This window comes from Heloderma suspectum, chromosome 2, assembly GCF_057233095.1.
Source record: "Heloderma suspectum isolate Gila_16-S chromosome 2, 16-S_ref, whole genome shotgun sequence".
NCBI classification, from domain to species: domain Eukaryota; kingdom Metazoa; phylum Chordata; class Lepidosauria; order Squamata; family Helodermatidae; genus Heloderma; species Heloderma suspectum.
Window position 1 is genome coordinate 157,398,821 of NC_139459.1, and position 27,426 is coordinate 157,426,246.

General features: G+C 46.5%; 1 protein-coding gene across 2 annotated transcripts in view; it reads left to right on the plus strand.

The window, feature by feature from the left end:
- The window catches only part of SIDT1 (SID1 transmembrane family member 1), a 315,540-nt gene that overhangs the window by 113,881 nt on the left and 174,233 nt on the right, over positions 1-27,426 (plus strand). For both annotated transcript variants that reach the window (XM_084835330.1, XM_084835331.1), the window contains exons 8-11: positions 6,892-6,963; positions 9,459-9,552; positions 12,484-12,527; positions 19,868-19,939. In XM_084835330.1, the coding sequence (XP_084691456.1) occupies positions 6,892-6,963; positions 9,459-9,552; positions 12,484-12,527; positions 19,868-19,939 (282 nt within the window). The remainder of the gene's footprint in view (positions 1-6,891; positions 6,964-9,458; positions 9,553-12,483; positions 12,528-19,867; positions 19,940-27,426) is intronic.

Below are 27,426 nucleotides of genomic sequence, written 5' to 3' on the forward strand. Positions count from 1 at the left end.
TCTGACCTCTGCCTGGATTTTGACCATTCCTGCCTTAGCCTCAACCTCCTTGGACCAAAACCTGTGTGCTTGACCATTTGCTTGCCAACTTGACTATTCTATTGCATCACTCCCCGTATTTGCTTACAAACAGCCAAGACTCGATCTAGACCAGGACAGGTGGGTGTCCCATATGGAGGATACACAGCAGTGGCAACATAAAAGGTGCCATGGCAGGAGGAGGAGAAGGTCCCCCTCCTCTGCATCCAATCGATCATCATGTTCACCCTCCTCTTTCTCACTGGTTTCAGATCCCTGCTCAAAACGTGGTGGAATCAGGTGCCAAGAAATTCAAGAAGGGGGAGAAGCTGAGTAGCCAGTCATCCCCAGGCAAGGCTCCCCTTCCTTCCAAAAGGCCAAAGTTGGCTGATGAGCAGGGGGAAATGGAGTTTGTCCCTGCAGCTGCGTAGCCCCCCTTCTCTAGATACAGCTAACGGTTGCTGGGTGGTGGTGTGCAAGAATCTGTCTCAGAGATGGCCTCCATCCTGGATGAGCATTCTCAGGAAGAATCAGACATGGAGGAGGGGGAATTGTCAGATCATCCTACCTCCACTCCCCCACAGTGAAGATTGTTTAAAGGGGACATTTTCTCTGTTATTCTCAAGCAGGTTTTAAACCTACAGCATCTGCTTACTGAAACCAAGGCAACCACTGATGAAGGTCAGCCACAAGAAAGTGCTGAGGTTTTTCCAGGGGACACGCCCTCAGAGCCTACAATCCCCTTCCCAAGGTTTTTCTCCAAAATTCTAGCCACAGAGTGGAAGGATCCTGCCAAACAAGGTGCTTCCTTGGCAACACACAAGAGGCTCTATTCACTTGACTCCATACATTATGGAGTCACAGAAGGTCCCAACTGTGGATGAACTGGTGGCGGCCCTCATCTCTAAGTTGGTTTTACGTAAGGAAGGGGGAAACCCTAATGGATCCTGGTGACCAAAACAGTGATGTGGGCCTTTGGTGGCTGCACGAGGTCTCAGCCTTGGGAATCAGAGTGGGTATGTCAAATTCAGTCATAGCCCGGACATATCGGCACATTCCCTCCTGTCTGAAGTCCCTGCTCGGTTCAGACAACTCAGGGAAGGTCTAAACAAACTTATTAGAGCTGCTGAGTTGATGGCAGATTCTTCTGTGGACTGCTTCCAGTTTGCAGCCAGAGCTGTGTCCTTAGACACTGGGGTGCACCACAGGTTATGGAAACATTTGGAGGTGGAAGCAAACTTGGCCACCATTCCCTTTTCGGGGGGTGGGATTATTTGGGGAAGCCCTCATTCCCGTGCTTGTATGAACCAAAGAGAAGAAAAAGGTCCTTCCAGCGACCCATAAAAAAGAGGAGACGAAAAGAAAAGAGGGAAATGAAAAGAGGGAAGAAGCAGCCCATACATTCATAGAATAGAATAGTAAGGTTAAAAGGGGCCTACAAGACCATTGAGTCCATCCCTCGCTCAGTGCAGGAATCTAAGACAAAGCATCCTTGACAGATGGCCATCCAGCCTCATCTTGAATGCCTCCAGTTTGGGGGAGCCCACTACCTCCCTAGGTAATTGGTTCCACTGTTGTATTGCTCTAACAGTCAGGAGGTTTTTCCTGATGTTCAGCCAGAATCTGGCTTCCTGCAACTTGAGCCCAGTATTCCATGTCCTGCACTCTGCAATGATCGAGAAGAGATCCTAGCCTTCCTCTCTGTGACAGCCTTTCAAGTACTTGAAGAGCGCCGTCCTATCTCCCCTCAGTCTTCTCTTCTCAAGGCTAAACATGCCCAGTTCTGTCACTCTCTCCTCATAGGGCTTTGTTTCCAGTCCCCTGATCATCTTTGTTGCCCTCCTCCGAACCCTCTCCAGCTTGTCTGCATCCTTCTTAAAGTGCGGTGCCCAGAACTGGGCACAGTACTCCAGATGAGGCCTAACCAGTGCTGAGTAGAGGGGGACTAGTACTTCCCGGGATTTGGAAGCTATGCTTCTATTAATGCAGCCCAACAGAGCATTTGCCTTTTTGGCAGCCACATCACATTGTTACCTCATATTCAGCTTGTGATGCACAACAATTCCAAGATCATTCTCGCTTGTAGTGTGGTTTCCCTGCTTCCTCAACTTAAAATTAAGTATTCTGCTTTTCAGTCCAACGGGCCTTTGCAGTCCCAGTGGTTGGGCTGCCATCAGCAGTCCAAGCCAAACCAAGGAGGGAAGCAACAGGGAAAGCAGCCCTCGGCATGACGCTATCCCACCTCAGATGAAAGCGGGGTGCTTACAGGATTTTTGGCACAAATGGAGTTTAATTTGTTTGGACAGGTGGGTTCTCAAGACCATACATCTGGAATATGCTCTCGAATTCCAAACTGCCCCCAACAATTGTTTTCTGCCATCTCCAGTGTCCAAGAATTGGGAAAAACACCTCAGGGTTCATGCAGCCATAGAACATCTACTTGACATAGGGGCTGTGGAACAGGTGCCTTGTGTAGAGCGATCTTCAGGTGTCTTTTCCATATTCTTCACAGTCCTCAAATAGAATGGGGCCTGGACAGCTATTCTGGACCGCAAGTTCCTCAATCAGTTCATGAGAAAGAGGATGTTCAGGAAGGAGACCCTGAGATCAACCAAAGAAGTGGGGATCTGTTGGCCTCAACACATCTCATGGAAGCTTATCTCCACATCCCAATCAGGGAATCACATTGGCATTTCCTATGCTTTATATACGCCCAGGATCAGTTCCAGTTCAAGGCACTCCCTTTTGGTCTGTCCTCAGCTTTCCAGCTGTTCACTGGTGAGCCCCCTCAGCACCCAGGGGGTTTACATATACCCTTGTTTGGACGATCTAATCAGAGCACTGACTATGGGGCAGGTGTCTCACATATCAACCACTGTTCCGTGTCTCGAGGAGCACAGCTTCATTGTCATTAGGACCAGAGGTTCCTTCACCCCCTCTCAGAAGATACAGCACTTGGGGGTGATAATAGACACATTGGTGAAGAGAGTGTTCCTTTCAGAAGAAAGGGTAGTCAAGATCCAGTCTTGCATCCAGGATGTCGTGAGCCAGAAGAGGCCACTGCAGATGGATCTGGCACAGCTTCAGGGGTGTATGATAGCCTCCATCAACTCTGTGCCTTGGTCCAGGTTCCACTCCCATCCCTTGCATTGGTCTTTGTTTCCCTGCTAGGCCCAAATTGCCTACAGAGAACATGTCACACTGTCCTTATTACTACAGGTGATCCGGTCCTTCTCTTGGTGGCTCAACCCATGGCAACTCTCCAGGGGAATGCCCCTAAGGGAACCGACTTGGGTTCAAGTCACAACAGATGCCAGTCTAGGGGGCTGGGGAGCCCACTATCAGGGACGGATAGCTCAGGGGACCTAGTTGACATTCAAGACACAGCAGCCAGTCAGTTGGGTGGAACTCAGAGCTGTTTGTCTGGCCCTTCAGGCTTTTGTATCTTAGGTTCTCCACAAGCATGTTGTGATGCATTCAGACAACGTAGCAACAAGAGCATATATAAGTCACCAAGGTGGCTCTCGGTCCTATGTTTTGCAGGAGGAGGTGAATCTCCTGCTGACATGGGCGGAGATCCACCTGATATCACTCACAGCAGAGTACATCAAGGGGGAGTCAAACATACAGGCAGACTGATTCAGCAAAGGGAGTGGTATCTTCATCATGACATTTTTCAGCAGATTTCTGACAGATGGGGGACTCTGGAGATAGACCTAATCACCACCAGTGTCAGCACCAAAACCCAGAGATACCTTAGGTATCAAGATTCACAAACAGAGGTGGTGGACGCGATGTCCATGCCCTGGCCCCAGAGACTGCTATACGCTTTCCCCCCTTTTCCATGCTTTCCAAAGTTCTGCGCAAGGTGAGGTTACTGAAGACACAGGTGGTGCTAATAGCTCCATGTTGGCCATGGAGACCGTGGTTTTCAGACCTTCAGGAGCTCTGCCTTGGTCACCCATGGAGACTTCCAGTTTAGCTGCATCTGCTAAGTCAGGGTCCAGTTTGCCATATGGACCCAGAATAGCCTCAACTGACCCCATGGAGTTGTTAGGGGCCAGACTGTCAGAAGGAGTGGTCAAGACCATATTAGCATCAAGGAAGTCTTCAGCGAACAAAATCTACACCATCTTTGGAAGGCTCACCTTCCAAAGATGGTGTAGATGGCATCAAATATCCCCTAACTCTTCTGGCCTTCCAGAGTTGCTAGGTTTACTCCAAGCAGGCCTGGGCCAAAGTCTCTTGACCAACACCTTAAAAAGACAGGTAGCAGCTTTGAGTAGTGGCTTACGACTCACACTGGTCTAGGTCAGGCCACCCTCAAGTGAAACTCTTCCTTAGGGGAGCATCTCTATTGCTGCCACTGGTGGTTCATAGATTTCCCACTTGAGACTTCAGGGCCCTCACAAAGGTTCTGTTTGAGCCAATCAGAACCATACCCCTAAGGGATATTGCCCTCAAACTCTTTTCCTAATGGCCCTAACATCAACTACGATGGTGGGGGAGATTGGTGCCCTTTCAATCCAGGATGGTCTCTGCACTTTCCATGCAGTTAAGGTGGTTCTGAAACCAGATCTGGCCTTTGTTCCAAAAGTAAATACTAGTCTCTAGAATGCCTAAGAAGTACTCCTACTTGATTTCTGCCCCAGGCGAGTCCATCCTAAGGAAAAGGAGTGGCACAGACTGCAAGTTCATAGGTCCCTCAAAGTGTATATTCAATATAAGGAAATCAGATGCTCAGTTAGCCTGTTTGTCTCCTTTAAATTGGGAGCACAGGGTAGAAAAGTGTCTAGGGGGACAATCATCCTTCCACCTTTATCTATCACTATGTGATTGATAAATATACTTCAGCAGATGCATCCTTCATATGTCGGGTGTTGCAGAGGGTGTTGTAACTTTCGCTGTCCTACCCTGTTCTTGAGATATGGCTATTGTACATCCCATTCCTGTTGGCTCCACCCTCCACTGACTGAGAATAGAAAGTTGGATTTACCGTGAAGTGTCCTTCTGGTCAGCAAAGGGTGGATCCAACAGTCCCTCCCTTGGCTCAGGTTTGTCTGGTTTTGGTCTATCTGAGTGGGTGGGGATCAGCGTATCGCATTTGTGCGGTGCCCCACTAGGGAGATAGCTTATCCTGTCATTCATTATTCTCTTCTATCTGTTTGGTCCAGTTTTTTGGGCAAGTCACATTTATGTTGGGTTGCAACTAGAGTGGTTTTACCTGTTCGCAAATGTTCTCATGCAAGTTTTTTTTACAGAACGTATGAGTTTGAAGTATAGCTAGAGTCAAGTCCTGTGACTGAGGGGTTTTCTCCTCTCACAGCGGGAAATGTATCAGTCTTTTAGCCCTGCCTTCTCATGGAGGAGAGGATTAACCTATTTCTGTCAGGTCCACCCTTCACTGACTTCATGGTAAGTCCAACTTTCCATTCTAGGCGACAATGACAATGTCCCTAGGAAATTTCATCATTTGGCCAAATGTAGCAGGATTCTAGAGAACCCCAACAAGAAGCTGGGAAAAGAAGACAGGAGTTTGCCAACTGGGCATTCCCCTGTGAATCCTATAAGTAATACCTGCAGAGTATTATCAAGAGATGACATCAGGTCTGAAAATCAAGATGACAGTTACAATGTAAGAAATTATCTGTTATAGAAACTAAACAGAAGTGATTATGATGGAGAAACTCCTGTAACTTCTTCATGGGATGGGGAAGTGTATATGTTCTCAGAAATGCAAACATAAGTTCAAAAAGTGGAGCTAGATAACAGCTGTTTGCTTGGCTGCATGAAACTGCTAAGCTCCACCAGAAGATAAACCACTACTTCTGTGTCCAAGAGTTTTCAGTAAAAGAAGTGCAGATTGGGGTTGGAAATTACCAAAGATATCTAAATAGGTGTTTCAGATGCAATGTCATTTCTCTTTACTACATACCTTTCAATGAGATGTTGATTTGGATGCTCAAGGGAGTGTTGTTCTAGTTGTCTCTTCAATGCAGGTTGCCTATATGCTCTTCCCTAAGCAGTAGCAGACTGGGGGAGGGGGAGGGACAATGGCTGCTTACAGGTGCAAAAATGCAGGAAAGTTAGGAGGTTTCACGTACATTTTCATGTCCTGTGACTTGGCAACTTTTACAGCAATGGAACTTCACAAAAATACAGTGTAGAACTAATCAGTAGTGCTCTTTGAATTTTTTAAATGAACAAACTGGAAGTCTTTATATTTATAAAATAAAATGTTCCCAACAGGTGTTTATGGTATATACACATATCAATTTGTTTATATTTAATTTACACAAACGAGCTTCGGCTATTGGGCGGTATAGAAATGAAATAAATAAATACATAAATAAATTCCCTATGGCAGCAGTGGGAAACCTTCAATTTACAAGGCCTTCCCATCTGCCATGCCAAAACCACTCTGCCTCCCCAAAGCTCTGCCCTTCAGGAAAGCACAGGTGTAGAGAGAAGGAAGATTGCTTTGGAGCAGCCCAAAGGCTTCCCATTCCCAGTGATGACCACACTCACTTTGGTTTTAGCTCCACCTGCTGCTGACATCTGGCCCCGACAAGTTCCCACCAAAGCAATATGGCCTTGGGCCAAATAAGGTTCCCCACCCCTGCCCTGTGGCTGTTACTCTTGTCATAATTCTAGCATTTGTTGATTTTATTCACTCATTTGTATACTGCTTTTCTTGTAAAATTATCAAAACAGGTACAGCATCATTCAAAAAGGTCAGAATAACGAATTTCTGTGCTACGTCTTGGAGAGGTCCTCAAGTTTGTGAAGGATTGTATAGTATTCTAGCATGTACTGCTCAGAATGGACCCTAAACTGCTGTTGTATGACATTTTTCTGATCTCCTTATTACAGGAAAGGCTAACCATACGTGGAACCTCCAGCGAATGAAGAGCTTTGAAGTGACAGTTGTGCCTTCAGTTAAAGGTCCCTGGCTGTAATTCTCTACATCTTCTTATGATTAGCCTCAGAAAGATCAGTCAGCTATTTGGGAACTAGTGTCTCCACAGATACGGTATCTATAAAATTAGTACAGAATGGCTGTTAAGCATGGAACTGTTAAGCATGGAACACTCTTGGGGCCAAACTGAACATGACATTAAATGTGTCTTTGCATTTAACATGTAGGTTCTGGGGAAATGCTGATTATTAGGATTGCAGCAGACATGAAAGAGTAATTTAACCTTTTTCTCCTGCTGCAGTCTTGAGGAAAATCTCTCTTCTGAAGCTGGTATCTGCTTTCCAGAGAAGGGTGGGGAATCCCTACATTGGCATTTCCTCCCCATGCAAAAGGGGAGGATTACATTTCCCCTCCACACTTGCTCTGATCCCATTAATTGCCTCCCCGAGCTGATGCTCTTTTGTGGGTTTTAAAACATTGTATTTTATTTATTTATTTATTTATTTAAAATATTTCTTGGCTGCCTTTCAGGGCAGAAGCCCCCCCAAGGCGGCTTACAGCAATAAAATACATAAAAATAGTTAAAATATATAAAGTGATAAAAACATAAAAACAACAATAAAAGCCAACAATAAAGCCAGCAACAATAGCAGTCATATCATGAGAAGGACAAGGTAAAATAATATGTTTTCAAGGCCTTCTTAAAAGTCTGCAATAATGGGCCATGGCAGGCCTCCGATGGCAGCTTGTTCCAAAGGTGTGGGGCCACTGTAGAGAAGGCCCTCTCATGTGTGATCGCCCACCTGACTGCTCTCATGGGTGTGCAAATGAGATGAGCCTCTCTTTCTGATCTTCAAGTGCGGGCAGGCTGATATCGGTGAAGGCGGTCCTTCAAGTAACTTGGTCCCAAACCATTTAAGGCTTTGAAGGTCAAAGCCAGCATCTTGAATTGGGCTTGGAAATGCACTGGTAACCAGTGCAGCTGGTGCACTATAGGCTTTATGTGATTGAATCGGCTCACCCCCACCAATACTCGGGCGGCCGCATTCTGCACAAGCTGGAGTTTCTGAACCGTCTTCAAAGGCAGCCCCACATATAGCGTATTACAGTAGTCCAGCCTGGATGTGACTAGTGCATGGATAACTGAGGTAAGGTCTGTCCTCTCCAGATAGGGCCACAGTTGGCATACCAGCATAAGCTGGTAAAAAGCACTCCTGGACACCGCAGCCACCTGGGCTTTCCCAGTTAGCTCAGAGTCCAGGAAGACTCCCAAACTGCACACTTAGTCTTTCAGGGGGAGTGCAACCCCATCTAAGACCAGTTGTAAACCTCCATCTGAAGTAGTTGGTTTCCCAACCTATAGTACCTCTGTCTTGTCTGGATTAAGTTTCAGCTTGTTCACCCTCATCCATCCCAAAACAGCCTCTAGACACTGGTTCAAGAGTTCCACAGCCTCCCTGGGATGTGCAGATGGAAACGAGAGGTAGAGCTGAGTATCATCCGCATACTGATGACATTTCAGCCCAAACCTCCTGATGACTTCCCCCAGCAGTTTCATATAGATGTTAAAAAGCATGGGGGACAAGATAGAACCTTGCGGCACCCCACAGGATAATGGCCATGGGGTGGAACCGAAGTCCCCCAGCACCACCTTCTGAGACCGCTCCTCCAGAAAGTACCAGAACCACTTTAAAACTGTGCCTCCCAAGCCCAATCCAGATAAATGATCCAGAAGGATACCATGGTCAATGGTATCGAAACGTTGAGAGGTCCAGAAGAACCAACAGGGTTGCATTCCCCCCATCCATTCCCCGGCGTAAGTCATCAACCAGGGTGACCAAGGCTGTTTCTGTCCCATAATGAGGCCTGAAACCTGATTGGAATGGATCTAAATGATCAGTGTCATCCAGAACGGCTTGGAGTTGTGAGGCTACCACACGCTCCAGCACCTCGCCCAACAATGGCAAATCTGACACAGGGCGGTAATTATCTGGAACCATAGGATCTAAATTTGGTTTCTTCAGCAAGGGCCCCACCACAGCTTCTTTCAAAGCTGCAGGGATCTCGCCGTCCCTCAAGGAGGCATTTACCACCTCAGAGGTCCAGATATCCAGCCCATCTCTGGCAGATTTCACAAGACAGGATGGGCAAGGATCTAAAGGGCAAGTAGTATGTTAAATGCAAAGATACATCTAGTTTAGCCACCAGAAAGAAGTGCTAGACCACATAGTGTAGAGTCAGTTAAAATAGCTTTCTCCTAATCTATTTCAGTTATAGGACTGAAATCAGAGCCTGAAATACACATGGCTCTGACCTGTTGCAGGACAAAAGTAAGGACTTATCTAATGGAGCAAAAAGTTGGTATTCACTGTTATCCAGTTCTTGGTGTTCTAGTAAGGAGATAAGGCTTTGGAGAGAGGAAAAACATGTTGAGATTTTAGGAGAAAGAGGCATAATAGGAGACGGGTAGATTGCAGTTTCCTTTCCCTATGCTGATGGCAGATCCATTCTCTTCCCTCAGGTTCTGTTTATGTGCATGCCATCCTCTTCAGCTTTCTGAGCTTCTTCTCATTCTATCTGGGTGCTCTGGTGGTTGCATTTGTGCAGTACATCAGGTGGGTAAAGCCTTTCAGCAGTGTCTTCGTGGAGGGTAAGCCTCATTCTCCATTTACTGACATGCCAAACCCTGCAGGAGAAGAGGGCCAAGCAAGAATATTTATGACTGCTCAGTTGTCTTTTATGTGAGATGGGTATAACTGGGTAGAAAACCAATTTTTTCCTTTATGTTTCTAATGTAATTTTCTGTATTTTCCTGTGACTCAAATAAGGCTTATTACATTAATATATAGTTCAGAGGCCTCCAGGACATTTTATTACTATGCTAAATTTATAACTCACTTCTTTGCATGTGATCTATTAATGCAGCTTCGTGATCAGTCTACTGTAATTCCTCCCTCAACAAAGTAGAAAGCTCCATCCTTACTCGCTCCCTACTTCTGCCAAGTGAGTCGTTAACTGTTCCTGGAGAAAGGGTGCATTATGCACCCATTTCTCTCCAGTGTGTTACTTTGGTTCGCATTCCTTGCAATTGGTGTGGATTCTAGATAAGATTATAGGATGTATAACCTAGAAAGAAAATTTTACACATGAGGGAAGCAAACATTACGATCGGGCCTTTACCAAATGTATTCTAGCTAGGAACGGCAGAGAATTCCGCCACGGACTCCATTGAGGCCTGATTCAAAAGAAATCCAGAGTCCGTGGCAGAACGGGTCCACCTACCTCTGCCTCCCGCGCAGAGCCAGATCGTCCTCGCCGGCTGGCTCCATACAGCAAGTGATACAGCCGCCATTGCCGTGCCGTATCGCTGAGCACTCACTGCAGGAAGGGATCTGGACACAAATGGCATCTGCTGTGCCATTTGCATCCTTGTTTTTTCATGGAATAGACTATGCATTTGTATTTACGTAGATATTTGCGTAGCCTATCACGTGAAAAAACAGGGACGCAAATGGCGTAGTGGACGCCATTTGCATCCGGATCCCTTCCTGCAGTGAGCGCTCAGTGATACGGCACAGCAATGGCAGCCGTATCGCTTGCTGTACGGAGCCGGCCGGCGGCTCCGCAGAGTTGCCGCGGAGCCAGCCGGCGAGGATTCCAGGGGGAGGAACAGATCGCCTCCCCCACTCCACGGACCCTGCTGGACTGGCAGGTAGGGGATTCATACATCCCTAATTCCAGCATCCTGCTTCTGGCTGTCCAGTGTCTCATCCATCAGAGGAGGTTGACAATGTTTCTTTCAAATTACCTGTGCAATGCTATAAGCAAAATGTAAGGCACCAGGACTTTTGTCCATTTGGTTTCTAGTACCCAGCTTCTCTGCCTTCTAAACATAGAGCACTTTTAGATTAGGCTTTTATTGTGTGCTCACCATTCCTCACTCGTAGTAGTTTGCGGGTGCTTTACTACTACTACTACTACTACTACTACTACTACTAACATTGCTATACCGCCCAATAGCCAAAGCTCTCTTGGTGGTTTACGAAGATTAAAAACATTAAAAATGCAGTATACAGAGTTTAAAAGCCATTTACATAACTACATAGGCAGTATGCACAAGAGAACATATATCTAAAACAACTTCAAACAAGCGATCTCAAGCAAACAACCATAACTACGAGACAGTCCAGGATCGATTAAAACTTACCATATACTGCCAAATGCCTGGGAGAAGAGAAAGGTCTTAATCTGGCCTGAAAAGATAATAATGATGGCGCAAGGTGGGCCTTGTCGGGGAGATCATTCCATAATTTTGGGGCCACCACCAAGAAGGCCCTCTCTCTTGGTGCCATCTTCCGAGCTTCCCTTGCTGTAGGCAACCAGAGGAGGGCCTTAAATGTTGAGCATAGTGTACGGGTAGGTTCGTGTCAGGAGAGGCACTCCACCATGTATTGTGGTCCCAAGCTGTGTAAGGCTTTATAGGTTAAAACCAGCACCTTGAATTGGTCTCAGAAACATACAGGCAGCCAGTGCAAGCGGGCCAGTGTCGGTCTTATGTGTTTGGACCTTCTGGTCCCCATTAACAATCTGGCTGCCGCATTTTGCATGAGCTGCAGCTTCTGAACCGTCTTCAAAGGCAGCCCCACATAGAGAGCATTGCAGTAATCTGGTTTAGAGATTACCAGAACATAGACAACTGAAGCCAGGTTATCCCTGTCCAGATAGGGGCGTAGCTGGGCCACCAACCAGAAGAACACCCACTAACAGTATCTCAGTCATGTCTGGATTGAGTTTCAGTTTATTATCCCTCGTGCAGTCCATTGCTGCAGCCAGGCACTGATTTAGCACATCCACAGCCTCACCTGAAGAAGATGAATAGGAGAAATAGAGCTGCATGTCATCAGCGTACTGATGACAACACACTCCAAAACTCTGGATGACCACACTCAGTGGTTTCATATAGAAGTTAAATAGCATGAGGGACAAAACCAGCCCCTGTGGAGCCCCATACTGCTGAATTCATGGGGCTGAGCAATTTCCCCAAGTACCACCTTCTGGGGCTGACCCTCCAAGTAGGAGCAAAACCACTGCAATGCAGTGCCTCCCACTCCCAGCTCAGACAATCGCCCCAGAAGGATACCATGGTTGATGTGGTAATCCAGTAGGCCCTCTCCCATGCCTAGAGGATTACCATGCATTATCGGGGGCAGGGGGGTTGGCCAGGGAAAATATGGCATTTTGGGGAATGGTATAATGAAACACTAGTGTAGTCACACAATTCTGCTATACCACAGTTCCACCTAGAGGTTATGTAGCAGAATGTACAGAAACACAGAGAAGAGGGGGAAAACCCCCCAAACCTGGTGTGTAGATGTCCAATCTTAATCTCACAATGAAATCCGGAAACAGAAGCAGCAATAAAATGTAGGGTTAAATGTGTCATCTAAAAACACCCATAGATGGGTGGTGGCCTCTTACTCTTTACAGATGCTGGTGACAGCTGTTTAGTTTGCTGGGTAATAAGCCATGGTTATGCTTGATTTCAGGATTCGTAGGAAAACTTCAACTGGAGGACACAGTCCTGATGATGGTAATGTTTTAGCATATTCTGCTGATACCATACAGCTGAAGAAACTTCATGGGTCACTGGGTCCAATCTTCTGCTAACAGCAGGAATCTATGTTTGTTGTGGGGGATGGGGAGGTGGAATTAATTCTGTCCTCTTTCCTTGCTCTTTGTGCAAGTCATACCTACGGGATCTATGCCAGTGCAACGCCAACTTCAGAAATGTTTAGAGTGTTTGCCAGGAAACCGATGGTCATCCGTCCCTCCAAGAAAGGGGAGGTGCCCATTTCTTAAGATTGAGTGCCTTTATACTCAGTGCTCTTCTAACCTCTGCATGATAATGTTTCTGCAGTAACTTCTGCAGCTTTAGTCAGATTTACTATATTTTTCTTCTTTTCTTTCTATTTCCTGTTCTTTTTGTGGGTTCTTAGCGTTTGTTGTTTGTTTCTAGAGGAGTTACGGCTCTCTGACTGGCAGCTGTGGGCCTGTAGCACAGCAGTCATTCTTGAACAAATGCTGTTCTTGAACCAGGGAGGACACTTCATACTACAGTGACCACAACTGTTGTCTTTTTTGGAGGAGTCTCATAAGATTGACTTTTTCCAGCACTGCCTGGCAGTTCACAATACTGGTGAGGCACAATCACCATATTTGTCTCTGGGATCCTATTTGGGGAGTGCACTAATAACTGGAAAGTTTGACTTCCTTCCCAAGATCATGGAGATGGCTTTGAGGCCCTCTTTGGCTTTGCCATCCAAACTCCCTCTTAGGCATTAGTCATCTCTGTGATGGTGTACCCCTTTGACATCCTGTTTTGCCAAAGGCAAGGGTTCTTTTTGGATAAGGAACAATAAGCACACACATGAATTGAAGTCCCAAGGATTTTATTTAAAGCAGGCAAAAGGATATCAAGAAAAATATACAATACCAAGCAAGCTGTCCGCAATCAGTTGTTGGGAGCCCCAGCGGAACGACACCGAGGAGACCCCAGTCTATGGCCAACATGCAGCACCTTCCTGGTCAGGTCTGCATCGAAGCTCACTTTGGGCAAAACTGCGGGCTTTTTTATACCTTAATCTCTTGAGTGCTACGTGCCGCTTAGGACAGCACCTCAATTAATCACACCTGTTGTGCTTAAGCCACCTGATGATGTATGTCATATCTGTACCACTCAAAAGATTAGGCGAAGCGAGTGGACAATAGATGGTACCCTCCCGCATTCCTCCCGCCGTGCCATCGTTCATGTCATCCTCCCGCGTTTCAAGGCTATGCCATCCCCACCTGCAACTAACTCTGAAAACTGAATTTCACACTAAAGGCCTTAAGGAGGCCTAACTTTTAAGGTCTTCCAGGAGACATGGGAATAGAAGGAACAACTGTGGCACATCATCCCTATCTCCTCGATACACAATAGTCTTCCGGTGGTTTTCCTCTACACATCCCTGACATTAATTTGGTTTCCATGGACTCAGTGCCTACCACTTCTAGTGCTGGTTTGGCTTCCGTAGATTTGGTGTTGAAGCTCTTGATTTGTGCTACTGCCTAGGACTGAAATTCGTCTCCACACATAAAGACCAATAGTGCCTTGAGTCAAGACCTAGAGGCAAGAAAAAAAAATAGTAGTAATAACAGGAACTATCATTGAGACTTGTCATCACCATAAGAACATAAGAAGAGCCCTGCTGGATCAGACCAAGGGTCCATCTAGTCCAGCATTCTGTTCACACAGTGGCCAACCAGCTATCGACCGGGAGCCCACAAGCAAGGCATGGGTGCAACAGCACCTTCCCACCCATGTTCCCCAGCAACTGGTGTACATAGGCTCACTGCCTCTGGTTCTGGAGGTAGCACATAGCCATCAGGACTAGTAGCCATTGATAGCCTTTTCCTCCAGGAATTTGTCCAACCCCCTTTTAAAGCCATCCAAATTGGTGGCCATCACTACATTCTGTGGTAGCAAATTCCATAGTTTAACTATGCGCTGTGTGAAGAGGTACTAAAAGCCAACACAAGTCAGGCTTGTGTTGCCAACCAAGGTGAAGGACTCTTTTTGGTGGTGGTCGCCACCAAGCAATCTTATTTGCGGCATGCTATTTCTTCAGCTCTCCCTATCCATAGTGCTGACTACGGATGTGTCGCTTTCAGGATGGGGAACTCACTGTAAGGGCATTACAGGACCTACAGCAAAGCAGTTCAACATATCAAAGTCCTGGAACTAAGGGCGATGGAGAAAGCATTTTGTGTGTTCGAATTGGACCTGGTGGGCAGGCTGGTCCAAGTGATGTTAGACAACACCACTATTGTCATATACCTGGATAAGCAAGGAGGTACCAGACTGCTTCCACTACTTGCCCTTACGCTCCAGATTTTCAATTAGTGCATACCTAGTCAAATTGGGCTGGTAGTGATCTGTGTCGCTGGTGTCAACAATGTACTGGCAGTCCAACTCCGTCGGACAATGCTGTCCTCCCATGTCCTCAACAACCTTGTTCGATGCTGGGGAAGACCAGAGATGAATCTTTTTGCCTTGCCAGAGAATATGGTCTGCCTGAAATTTTGCAGCAGAGCAAGTTAAGGCCAGGGATCAACAGGCAATGCTTTTGTGTTTCAGTGAACAGGGGCGCTGTTTTATCTTTGTCTCCCCTTTCCATTGATAACCAGAGTCCTGGCAAAAATTGCGGTGGACAGCACCAAATGCATCCTCATCACACTGTAGTGGCCATGTCAACCTTGGTTTGCTTCACTACTTCAGATGGCAAGGGGCTGATATCGACAGCTTCCACTGCACCCTTTCCTTCTCACCAAGGAGAAGAACCTGATCTATTAATTCTCTGTATGACAGCATGGAGGATTGGGTGAGAGGCACCAGTGCAACCCCAGCTGGGATTCAACAAATCCTCGATGCTGTACGTAAACGTTCTACACAGACGTCCTATGCTAGGAAATGGACTGCTTTTTCTGATTTTGCTCATCAGTGGGGTTTTCACCCACGTTAGTGCTCTTTGCACCATATTTTCCTGTTTCTCCTGTCCCTTTTTGATAAAGGACTCAAACTGTTGTCTGTTAGCATTTACCTCTCCACTGTTTCTGCTTTTCACCCTTTGGTTGAGAGATTTTCAGTGCTCTCGCACCCAACAGCAAATAGATTTTAAAGGGGAAGGAATCTAGCATCACTAGTGCACTCTATAGTGTCAAGCTGGAGCTTCTCTGTGGTGCTTAAGGCACTTTCATCGAAGCCTTTTGAACTGATGCTGACTACAGACTTACACCTCCTCTTGTGGAAGGTAGCATTTCTGGTGACCATTGCATCTGCACACCATTTTAATGAGCTCTGTGTGCTCAGAGTAGATCAACCTTATCTAGCTTTTCACCACGATAAAGTGGTCCTCAGACTTGACCCTGCCTTTTTACCTAAAGTTGTGTCTGAGTTTCATTTAAATCAGGACAATTGTTTTACCTGCTTTCTTTGCTTCCCCTTCTATACCTCTGGAATCGATTCTGCATGTTAGATGTCTGTCACGCTCTGACTTTTTATAAGTCTAGGACTGAACAGTTTAGATGGTCACCTTGTCTTTTTGTATGTTATGGGGTAAGAGTAAAGGCCAGCCTCTCTCGACTCAATGCTTGGCTTCCTGGGTCGTAAAAACCATCAAGCTATCATATGAGATGGCTGGACTTGAACTGTCTGCTCCAGTCCGGCTCATTCTACTTGTGCGGTAGCAACATCAGTCGCATTCGACAGAGGGGTTGTCATTCCTGAACTCTGTGGCTCTGCAACTTGGTCGACACTGTCTACTTCTGTGAAGCACTATAGACTGGATGTCAAGGCTAGAGCTGACTGTGTGTTTGGTCATGCTGTCCTCTCGTCTGTGTTGCAGCTGGACTCCGACCCACCTCACATAAGTTAGCTTGCTACTCGCCCATATGTGTGATGCATAGAGACCACGAAGAAGAAAGATAGGTTGCTACCTGTAACTGTAGTTCTTCAAGTGGTCATCTATGCATTCACATAACCCACCCACTGTCCCCTCTTCAGTGTCATACTCGAGTTCAGTGTTCACTATCGGAGGTATTAAAAAAAAAAAAATTTGGTTACGAGGCTGCAATGTCAGTCGCAAGAAACTGAGGGAATAAGCGGGAACCTGCTAGGGACATGTGCACTGGGACAGTGGGAGATGGGTTCCCACCAAAATTCCTCAGCTATAGAAGTTTCCGGAATTGAGGCACCACACAGACGCAGAGCATTCACATATGCATGAATGCATAGATGACCACTCGAAGAACTACAGTTACAGGCAGCAACCTGTGTTTCTTATGCTAAGCTGGCAGGAAATGTTGGGCCATCCTAAGTAGGAAAGTTATTCCATAGCTGCTGTCTTGAGATACATGCTCCTGGATTGGCTCCTCAGGTATCAGAAGTTATGTGACCATTTTGCTGGGCTAGACCTCAGATTGCTCTGTGACTTTACATTTGTGCTCAGCCTTATTTGATGCTGTATTCTTGGTGTGAACCTTGTTGACTTGACCCCAGGCTGCCTCTGACTCTCCTCCAGCTTTGACCCCTACCCCTGTAAGCAGGACATACTCTAAGTCTGACCAGCAGTATTCAGTGTTACGACAGTATTCTGCCAGGCTGTCATAAATAACACACACTGTCCAAGCCACAGCCCCTTCTAACCTGCAATATGGGGACAAAGAACTGCATTTCCTTTCAAAGTTGCATTAGCAGCACTATTTTTTAAATGTTTCACACTAAATAAGGACTTTATAAATAGGAACTCTTTTCTGCTACCTTTGCGGGTGGTTCCATAGTGGTGGCAGATACACTGATTGTCAAGGGCTCCTTGGCGGCCTCTCTCAGTCTAATCCAGTAGCCAAGTCCAGACACAGACAAAGGGATTCTTTTCAAAGCTTTATTCCTCTTTTACAACTTAACAACTCTACTGTTAGCAACTAGATATGAGCAGTAGAGTCCTAAGCCCTAAGTTGGAACAGTTGGTCCCCTTTTGAAGGAGAATCATTGGCAGACCCTGAACTTATGAGCTAGGGAGAGTCCCTCCCCTTTTCCCTTGGATCCTCTGGGTGCAACTGTTGTTTGCGCGCCAACCGGGCACTACACCTCCTTTCTGCGCCCTCCATTTGGCGCCGCTCCCTGCGTCGGCGTCGCGCGTCCAGCAAGTCTTCTTCCCGCGCTCTCTCACTGCCGGGACTGCTATCTATGCCAGGAATGCCGGTGGGAGGAATCTCTGCCAGCTATTGGCCCTGGGAAGGATGAGTGCACTCCTCTCCCAGGAGCGGCTGCTCTTCCTCAGAATCAGAACTACTCTAGGATTCTATGGGCTCAGTGTCCACCCTGACACTGATGCCCAATCCTGGTTACATTTTTTTTTAAGTACCTTGGATTTCTCCACTGGCAGCTCTCACTTCCATTCCTATGGACATTCAAACATAATTTCTCAGTGTGCTCCAGGAAATTACCTATCCAGACAATAACATGTTTCTCTCTACTGCTTTTTATTAACTGTGTGTGTCTTCATCTGTCCACTGTTGCCCCTAAACAGTCATTCAGCATTCTGTGGCAACTGACCTTGCTCAGGACCCCCTTCCCTTAGGGTTTTTTTTTTTTTAATTCTACTTCCACAAATTTGGAGACTGTCATCCCCCTCCCCATGGGAACTCATCCTTTTTCAGAAGGTGAGGGAGCACCGGAACTGATAGATGCCAGAATTCACCACAGAGTTAAGCAGGTGGAGTGGAGAGGAGGTGGGAGGCGGTCTGCCAGTTTGATTGATGGTCAGAAGTTGGGCCAGGAGGATCCTCCCTGAAGGAGGGGTCCGGTAAAAGCCTGGCACAGTGGGAAACCATCCATTTGAGTTGACAGGAAACTGCCTTGCTTTGTTTAGCTAATTAGGCATAATGCTACAGGTGTGATGTTATTAACTGAATAAAAGTTTGGTGGATTGCACAACAAATCTCTGTTGCCTCACTACTCAGCTGGAGGGTTTAGCAATCCCTGACACCTCCTGTCATTTACTTTGAGGAAGAGGGGCTGTAGAAACCAGTCAGAACTTGTTTAGCACACACTGGCTACATACATAACTTGCTGACTTGCATAGCCTACAAATGATTCATTTTAACCTGTATGACTCTAGGAACGATTCAAGGAAATAGGGCCGAAATAGCTGGGTAAGCCTGCTTCAAGCACTTCAGTTGTTGTCTCAGCCACTCATCATGCTCAGGTCGATAATGTATGTAATCTGAGTACGGGCTCACACATGTTCAATACTGAGAGCCAATTAGTACGTGCTGCATGTGCACGTAGTGTGTGGGGGGATGAAGGTTGGGGGATGAACTGGCAGCTGTTGGCTCACTCTCTGCTTCTTGTGATGGTTCCCTGTGACCTCAGAAAGAGGAACAGAGGTTGGCCTTCTCCATTACTCTTCAGTTTAGAGTAGAGCTGCAACAGGTTTTGCCTCTGCCGTTTACCCGCAGCTCTCAATATGCACCCACTTCAGTTTTCTTCTCAGAAAAGCATCCAGGGACCCTGTTGCATTGGTAATAAAGCCATTTTCCACTGTCTCATTTCCCCTTGCCAGTAACAAAGATATTAATCTCCTGGAAGCCTACTGGCTTTCCTGCAGTGGTGGGGCCTGCTTCATACAAGAACTATGACGGGCCAGTTCACACAGCTAAAGTGTTATAGAGACAACATGTCTGGAGTTCTTATGGTAAAGTAGTTGTGTGTTTGTTTCATCTTGATTCCTCAACTCTGTTCATTGTGATGTACCATAAATCTGCCACAAATGGGTAGGAGACAGCATTAAATGTCAGCTTATCTAAGCAGCCCCATGGTTGTTTTTTTTTTTTACATTTTTTTTAAGCAAAATGTCAGAGTGGTCATACCAGAATAGCATCACTTCCAGCCTTATTCTCTGCAGTTTATTTCTGTGTTTGCCTTGCCCCACACCTTCAAAGCACTCAGCCATGGTTGGTCTTGCCTTGAATGCTTTCTGTAGACAGGACTCAGAATTCCTTGGAATGAAATAGGTCCTGTATCCAGCCAAAATTTCTTTGCCCCCACTAGAGAACAGGATTTGGGCTCTGACTGTGGTTGGTTTAGATTTCAGGGCCATGTGTTGCCCAGAGACTGAGGGCTGCCATTCTTGTATCTAGAGTCCTCATCAAGGTGGGGATGTCCCCTGATCAGAGCTGCTGCCTGGCAATGACAGAGGTTATATCTGCTCTCTGTAGCATCTGCTCTCTGTTCTGATCAGGAGTCTCTGAAGCCACTCTGTTTTGACTGCTTGTGGGGTCTTTTGAGTCAGATGAAAGTAGAAGGCCATTCACTGTTTGTTTCCATTGTAGGGTTTGGGACTGTGGCCGCCTCTCATCCTATCACTGCCAGCACCCCAGAGGGAAGCAGCTACGGAGCTATTGGTATAGTAAATCTGGAATGCCCAAGACACTGTTAGATATGTTGGTATGGCATATTCAGCTGGTAGTAATGTTATATTACTGTTTGAGAACTGCTGCTTAAAGGAGGTGATAGCAAGGTGTGGAACAATGAGATTGCTTGCCAGAACAGGACATAAGATAAGGTGCGAATGGTAGATGGCATGCAAAATATACTCTGGATTACACACAGGAAACAGTTGCTGCAGGTATGCTATAAAGGAGCAAAATATTTCATTTTGGTAAATCAGGGGTCAGGAGCTGCCACCCCAATATTGCCCCCCCATACAACCCACAGCCTCTCCTGAGCTGTGGCCCCTCTTTGTGGCACGCCCTCTGTCCCACTCCACTTCTTAGAAGCCGATGCTTCAAGGCACTGCTTGAAGTAGTGGCTCCCAAAGCCTCCCTCCACCTTTCTGACAGATGGGCAAGGGGTGGGGGAAACATGCTCCATTGCGAGCTGCCACTCCAAGGTACCTTGCATGCTTTGAAGCAGTGGCTCCCAAAGCTTCCCCCCATGCCTTTCCTGATGGAAGGGTCAGCACAGGGCCAGCCTTAAGGATAGGTGAGTTGGGTGCTTGTCCAGTGCACCAAGCTGAATGGGGCACTGAGCTGAGCTTGGGGACTCAGTAGATAGTATCCACTAGGGGCCCTGTATGCATGGCTAGCCCCAGTCCACTTACGACCAGCACTACCAGCCCAGGTCCGTGCGTGGCCCCGATATAGCACTTCCAGGCGGAAACCCCACTGCAAGGGAAAATGCTGGCTTCTGGAAGGGGCAGGTTGCACCTCTTCCAGAAACAAGTGTTTCTGCTGATGTTGGGGCTTGCTCCTGGAAGCAGTGTATCATGGCCACACCCAGACCTGGGCTGGTGGGGCCGGTACATGCACACAGCCCCTATTGGATACTACAATGTTTGTTGAGTATACTGTCTGCAGTGAGCTAGGGCCAACAAAAGCAGTAACTGTCTTTAACCTGAAAGTGCAGAAAAGGGCAACTAAAATGGTCAAGGGGCTGGAGTAACTCCCCTATGAGGGAAGGTTACAACAGCTAGGATTGTTTCGCTTGGAAAGAAGGAGGGTAAGGGGAGACATGATACAGGTGTACAAAATTATGCATGGTGTGGAGAATGTGGGTAGAGAGACATTTTTCTCCCTCTCTCATAATACTAGCACCCAGGGTCATCCCATTAATCTGATTGGTGGGAGAGTCAGGACAGATAAAAAGATGTATTCTTTCACACAGAGCATAACCAAACTATGGAATTTGCTACCAAAAGACATAGCGATGGCCACCAGTTTGGATGGCTTTAAAAGGAGATTACACAAATTCATGGAGGAGAAGACTATCAATGGCTACTAGTCCTGATGGCTCTATGTTACCTCCCGTATTAGAGGCAGAAACCTATGTACACCAGTTGCTGGGTGGGAGGGTGCTGTTGCACTCATGTCCTACTTGTGGGTTTCCTGTGCACAGCTGGTTGGCCACTGTGTGAACAGAATGCTGGACTAGATGGACCCTTTGTCTGATCCAGCATGGCTCTTCCTATGTTCTTAACCTTTTTTTCAAAGTTCTACATGTTGTTTGGGGACTAACTGTAAAAATGAACTTCAATTAGCTTTAAAGTATGTTCCTTTCTCAATTTCCAGTTTAATGTAATTTATTCTAGATAAAAATGAGCAGAACATGGCTTTACTTTGAGATAACGTTACAAAGTGCTATAAAATCTATATGATAAAGGACTATAGATATATATATAGAAAAAATTGTATGCTAACCAGGGTGGTAGTGCTGAAGATGCTTCTCAGTGCAGGGCGCCTTTATCCTAGGGCCAGCCCTGGGGGACCAGTAGGGAATGTCTGAAGAGAGACAGCGAGAATGGGGTGACAGAGTGATATATGTATGTGAGTGTGCGGATGGGGGGGGTGTTAGAAAGAGAAAGAGTTTGGGTGGTGATGATCTTAAGAGAGAATGTGTTTGATTCTGGCCTTGCCCGCTGCCCCACCTGCTGCTGGTATGTGGTCACAAAACATTACCCCTCAAGGGAATGTAGCTCTTGATGGAAAAAGGGTTTCCCACTCCTGCAAATCCTTCTTAGGACTAAAACTTTAAAATACAGTGCAGCAATGCAGTGAAATATAAAAAGAACAGCAGCAATCATTCAAAGGTATAGACAAGGGCTAAAAAAAGTGTGTAGCTCATGGGCTGGAGGCAGCCCTCCAAGCCTTGCCTGGAGGCCCACAGACCCCCAGCCTCGGCTATTGCCAAAAAAAGGGAGGGATGCTCTAGGAATCAGGCTCAGTGGTTCCTGCCATAGAAGCCTTGTTCCTAGAGTGTCCATGGAGCTTACTAGGAAGCAATGCTTGAAGGTTCCTGCTGTCTTCCTAGGATGCTCTAGGAATGAAGATTCTATTGCAGGAACCATAGAGCCCATTCTTAGAGTGTCTTTTGCTCTCTCTTTTTGGCAATGGGGTTGGGGTGGCGGGTGCTTCAACACCTTGATGCAGGGACATGCTGTTGCTGCAAGACTAGGAGCATCTCTACACCAGCCTAAAATCCTGCATTTAAAATGGGGCTTTCTGCTTCCGTTTTAAATGCAGGATCACGACGACTCCCTTTTTCATGTGCTTCCTTTCCCCGCTTCCCCCTCCCCCCCGTTCTCCCCGTACCTGAGTCTCCTGTTATCTTTCATTGACCTTGCTCCTCTTCTTGCCACTTTTACTCTTTTCACAGAGGAAACTGAAGCGGAACACAATGGGGTAATTTGATAGCTCATAATCTGCAATCTATTTAAAAACGGAAAAAAGGGCGTTTAGTGCAGGATATGCCCTGAAGGGACATGGCGTCATATAAAGAGCCTGCAAGCTTCCGTGAAGGAGCAATCTCATTCGCAGGATAAAAGCTGAGCGTGAAGGAGCCCCAAGATACATTGCTGCTGGGGTTTGTGTGAATGTGTGTGAGTGGTGTGTGTGTCTGTATGTCTGTGAGGTATGCAGGCAGATGTGCGGCTGCCATCCCAGCAGACACCTGATACGGCCCTTGACCAGAATAGGTTGTGCACCCCTGCTTTAGCCTATTGTTTCTGTAGCTTTTTTGTTTCCTTGAGAAGTAAAGCATGCTGTACTCATGAGGAGGTTTTGCTCCAGTTGAAGGTAATATTTTTCTGCCATCATAGTGAAATGTTGCATTCTCACAGGACAAAAAAAACTATTTTTCTGATGGCAACTAACAACATATTAGACACTCTACAGCCAAAGTTCAGTACTTTTAAGCCTCATTGATTTCAGCTGGAGGTTTAAGAAGATGCTTAACTCTCATTAAAATCGATGGGACTTAAAAGTGTTACATTTTGGCTGAATCATGCCAGTTATTTTTCAAAGTGCTTATCAGGAGGCTTTGCAAGTAGTAGACTTACACATTTTCTCCAGATGTTGGTGAGAGTTTTAGAATAGTAAAAGATAGTGGATTAAATCTTCAGATAAAATTCAGTCGTCCATTTCAGATAACAGCATTTTTCAAGATATGTGCATGCATCCATGTTGATTGCATGTATCCTGTGTTGGCGGTGCCCATTCAAGGGGACATTTAATGATTTAAGCTGTGACAAATTTTAGACATCTGTGTAAAATTTGCTACCCATGAGTTTTACCTAAGTTCATCACCCCAGAGACCAGCTCATGATAGGGCAGGTCTTTTTGCTAGGGCCATATAGAGTTGATTTTGGACTTCACATTCTGTAGAAGTCAGAAAAATAAATGTGGCTGGGGTGGGGGATATGCTGTTTCAATCCACAAAAGGTCAGTTGTTTTCAGATCATTGAAATGAGAGTGTGAAGTTCTGAGCATGTTTAGTTGATGTAAATTTCCAAAATGAGAAACTGAATTAGAAAACTAACAGTCAGAAGTGTTGGTTGGCTCCTAGTGATAATACAAACATGGAGAAAGCCCTGGCTAGGGGCAAGACTCTCAAAGTACTGTACACAGTCTATTATTGGACAGCCAGGCCTGCTCCATAGGCACCTGGAATGAGCAAGTAGTGGAGATTCAAGCAGAATTCAAGTGCAGCTGGTAAGGAAAAGCCAATGTAGCTCGAGGTGAGGGGCATGGAGGTCTAAAAAGAGGTGCACTCTAAAGGGCAGTGAACAGAACATGATACATCATGCCCACAGGTTAATCAGTGGGATTTCTTCTTCATTGTCTTTGTGCGTCACACATATGGGCACCTGCACGGAGCCTTAATTTGGGAAACTTCTATAGCTGAGGAATTTTGGCGGGAGCCCCTCCCCCACCATCTCACTGCGCATACTCCAGCTGGGTTCCCACTCAGTCCCTCAGTTCTTCATTGACCGCCACTGTGGCCATTCTCGATAGAAGGGACTTCTCATTAGGCTTTGGCTGAGGATAAAATTATATTGTTTTTTCCTGGCTTTCTCTCTTCTTTCTCCCGTTTTCTGCCTTTAACTGTTTTATTGTTTTGGTTACAATTTTATTTCGGTCTTGCAATCCTCCATCGTTTGGCTCCTTTGGGCATATGGCTGTTAAGGCCCCTTTCCGAAAGTGCATGTGTTGTAGGGGAAAATTGCCTTCCACGGATGGGAACTCATTGTGCCTTCTCTGCCTGGGTGAAGGTCATATCGTGGAGGCCTGCCATCATTGTATGTCGTTTACTAAGCAGGCAAGAAAAAATCATGCTGATAGACTTAAAGCGATCCTGTGGGAAAAGGCCCTGAAAGCAGCAGACGCCCCTAAATAGCCCATGGCGTCGGTTTCAGGCCAGCCAAAAAGTCAGCCTAAGGGCACAGATAAAGCTCCTCCAAAAGAGGTTTCTAAGAAGTCGGTGAGTTTGCCTACCCAGTCAACTCCAGCTCTAACCACAGGCCACTCTGACCCTCAAACCCTGGGCCGCTCTTGGTAATTTTCCTTGCTAAAAAGTTGTCAAAGAAGGCGAGATCTTCTCACTCATCCAAAGTCAGAAAGAGAAAGAAGAAGGGGAAGGAGGAAAAAAAGCTCATTTCGTGACCTGGAATCACAGCTCGGCTGCCGGAACCACCTCTGATGTTAGATCAGCGCCTTCGATATTGGTGCTGATTGGCGATGTTAGATCAGTGCCTTCGATATTGACCACAGTACTACCAATGCCTTCCATGTCGAAAGGGGAGCTTAGAGATTTGACACTGACACCGGGATCAAGGAGTGGTCGGGTTCGACCAAATGCATACTCAGCATGGAGATTTTTCCCTGTGTTCAGCTTACTCTGCCTACTCCTGAAGGGTAGAGTGGCCACCGGAGTTTCCACAGCCTCAGTACAGAGACGGATCTTGTTCCCCTCACTCGGATTGGGAAAGAGGATCAGATGGGTCTCATTCTTCGCCACGTCATTACAGGTGGGTGATTGGAACTATTATTGACCTCATCAGTATCCTTACGATTATTATGTTTACTCCAGTGATTATTGACGCGACCCTGACGCCTATTCATCAGCTGCTTTCGGTCGGCCACCACCACAGGAGATAGTTATGCCACCGCTGCCTCCACCGCCACTGATACAGACACTCTCTGCTGCATTGCTGGCACTTGGTCTGAGGTGTCTCTTACAGCTGTCTCACCAATTGGCTCTGGAAACATTAGTTACGCAGAGCCCAGACGAAGGCAAAACTCTTTCTCCACTACCCCAGGCTTAGTCCCCAAAGCCTGATGACCGGGATGCTCAGTGTATGTCTTCCTGCTCCCCAAGGGATGATTACAGATGACAAAGAAAAGGCAGAGGTGCTTAATTCCTACTTTGGCTCAGTCTTCTCCTAAAAGAGGGTCTATGTCCCTCCTGGCAAAGGCGAAGTACAGGCTGAAGGGGCAGGATTGCAGCTTGAGATAGATAGGCATATGGTCAAGGAACACCTCATTACTTTGAATGAGTTCAGATCTCCAGGGCCAGATGAACTGCACCCTAAAGTAATCAAGGAACTGGCAGAAGAACTCTCAGAACCACTGTCTAATATCTTTGAGAAATCATGGAGGATGGGTGAAGTGCCAGATGATTGGAGGAGGGCTAATGTTGTCCCTATCTTCAACAAGGGTAAAAAGGAGGAACCTGGGAACTACAGACCAGTCAGTCTGACATCACTCCCGGGGAAAATTCTGGAGCAGATGATAAAGCAATCCATCTGGAAGCACCTTGACAACAATGCAGTGATTACTTGAAGCCAACATGGATTTGTCAAGAGCAAGTCCTGCCAGACGAATCTGATCTCATTTTTTGATCAAGTCACCTCCCTTGTAGACCGTGGGAATGCTGTAGACATCATATACCTCGACTTCAGCAAAGCTTTCGACAAAGTGCCCCATGATATCCTGATGAGCAAACTCGCTCAAAGTGGGCTAGATGAAACAACGATCTGGTGGATCCATAGTTGGCTACAGAATCGGACTCAAAGAGTGCTTATCAATGGGACCTTCTCAAACTGGGGAGAGGTAACGAGTCGGGTACCACAGGGCCCAATGCTCTTCAACATTTTTATTAATGACTTGGAGGCGGAGGTGCAGGGAATGCTGATTACATTTTCAGATGACACAAAATTGGGCAGGATAGCTAATACTTTAGAAAACAGGAACCAAATTCAAAGTGATCTGGATAGACTGGAGCGCTGGGCAGAAAACAAAAGAATGACATTTAATAGGGATAAATGCCAAGTTCTGCACCTAGGAAAAAGAAACCAAATGCACAGTTCCAAGATGGGGGATACATGGCTCAACCACACTACAAGCGAGAAGGATCTTGGAATTAGTGTCGATCACAAGCTGAATATGAGCCAACAATGTGATGTGGCTGCAAATCACAGAACGCAGAAGCATAGCTTCCAAATCCCGGGAAGTACTAGTTCCCCTCTATTCGGCACTGGTTAGGCCTCATCTGGAGTACTGTGTCCAGTTCTGGGCATCACACTTTAAGTAGGATGCAGACAAACTGGAGAGGGTTCAGAGGAGGGCAACAAAGATGATCAGGGGACTGGAAACAAAGCCCTATGAAGAGAGACTGAAAGAACTGGGCATGTTTCGCCTTGAGAAGAGAAGACTGAGGGGAGATATGACAGTGCTCTTCAAGTACTGGAAAGGTTGTCCCAGAGAGGAAGGCCAGGATCTCTTCTCGATCATGCCAGAGTGCAGGACACGGAATAATGGGCTCAAGTTACAGGAAGCCAGATTCCGGCTGAACATCAGGAAAAACTTCCTGACTGTTAGAGCAATATGACAATGGAACCAATTAACTAGGGAGGTGGTGGGCTCTCCCACACTGGGGGCGTTCAAGGCGAGGCTGGACAGCCATCTGTCAGGGATGCTCTGACTTGGATTCCTGCATTGAGCAGGGGGTGGACTCGATGGCCTTGTAGGCCCCTTCCAACCCTACTATTCTTTGATTCTTTGACTGCCTACCGGATGATCAATGTGAACTGACAAGAGTTTTTCAAGCAGAGGCC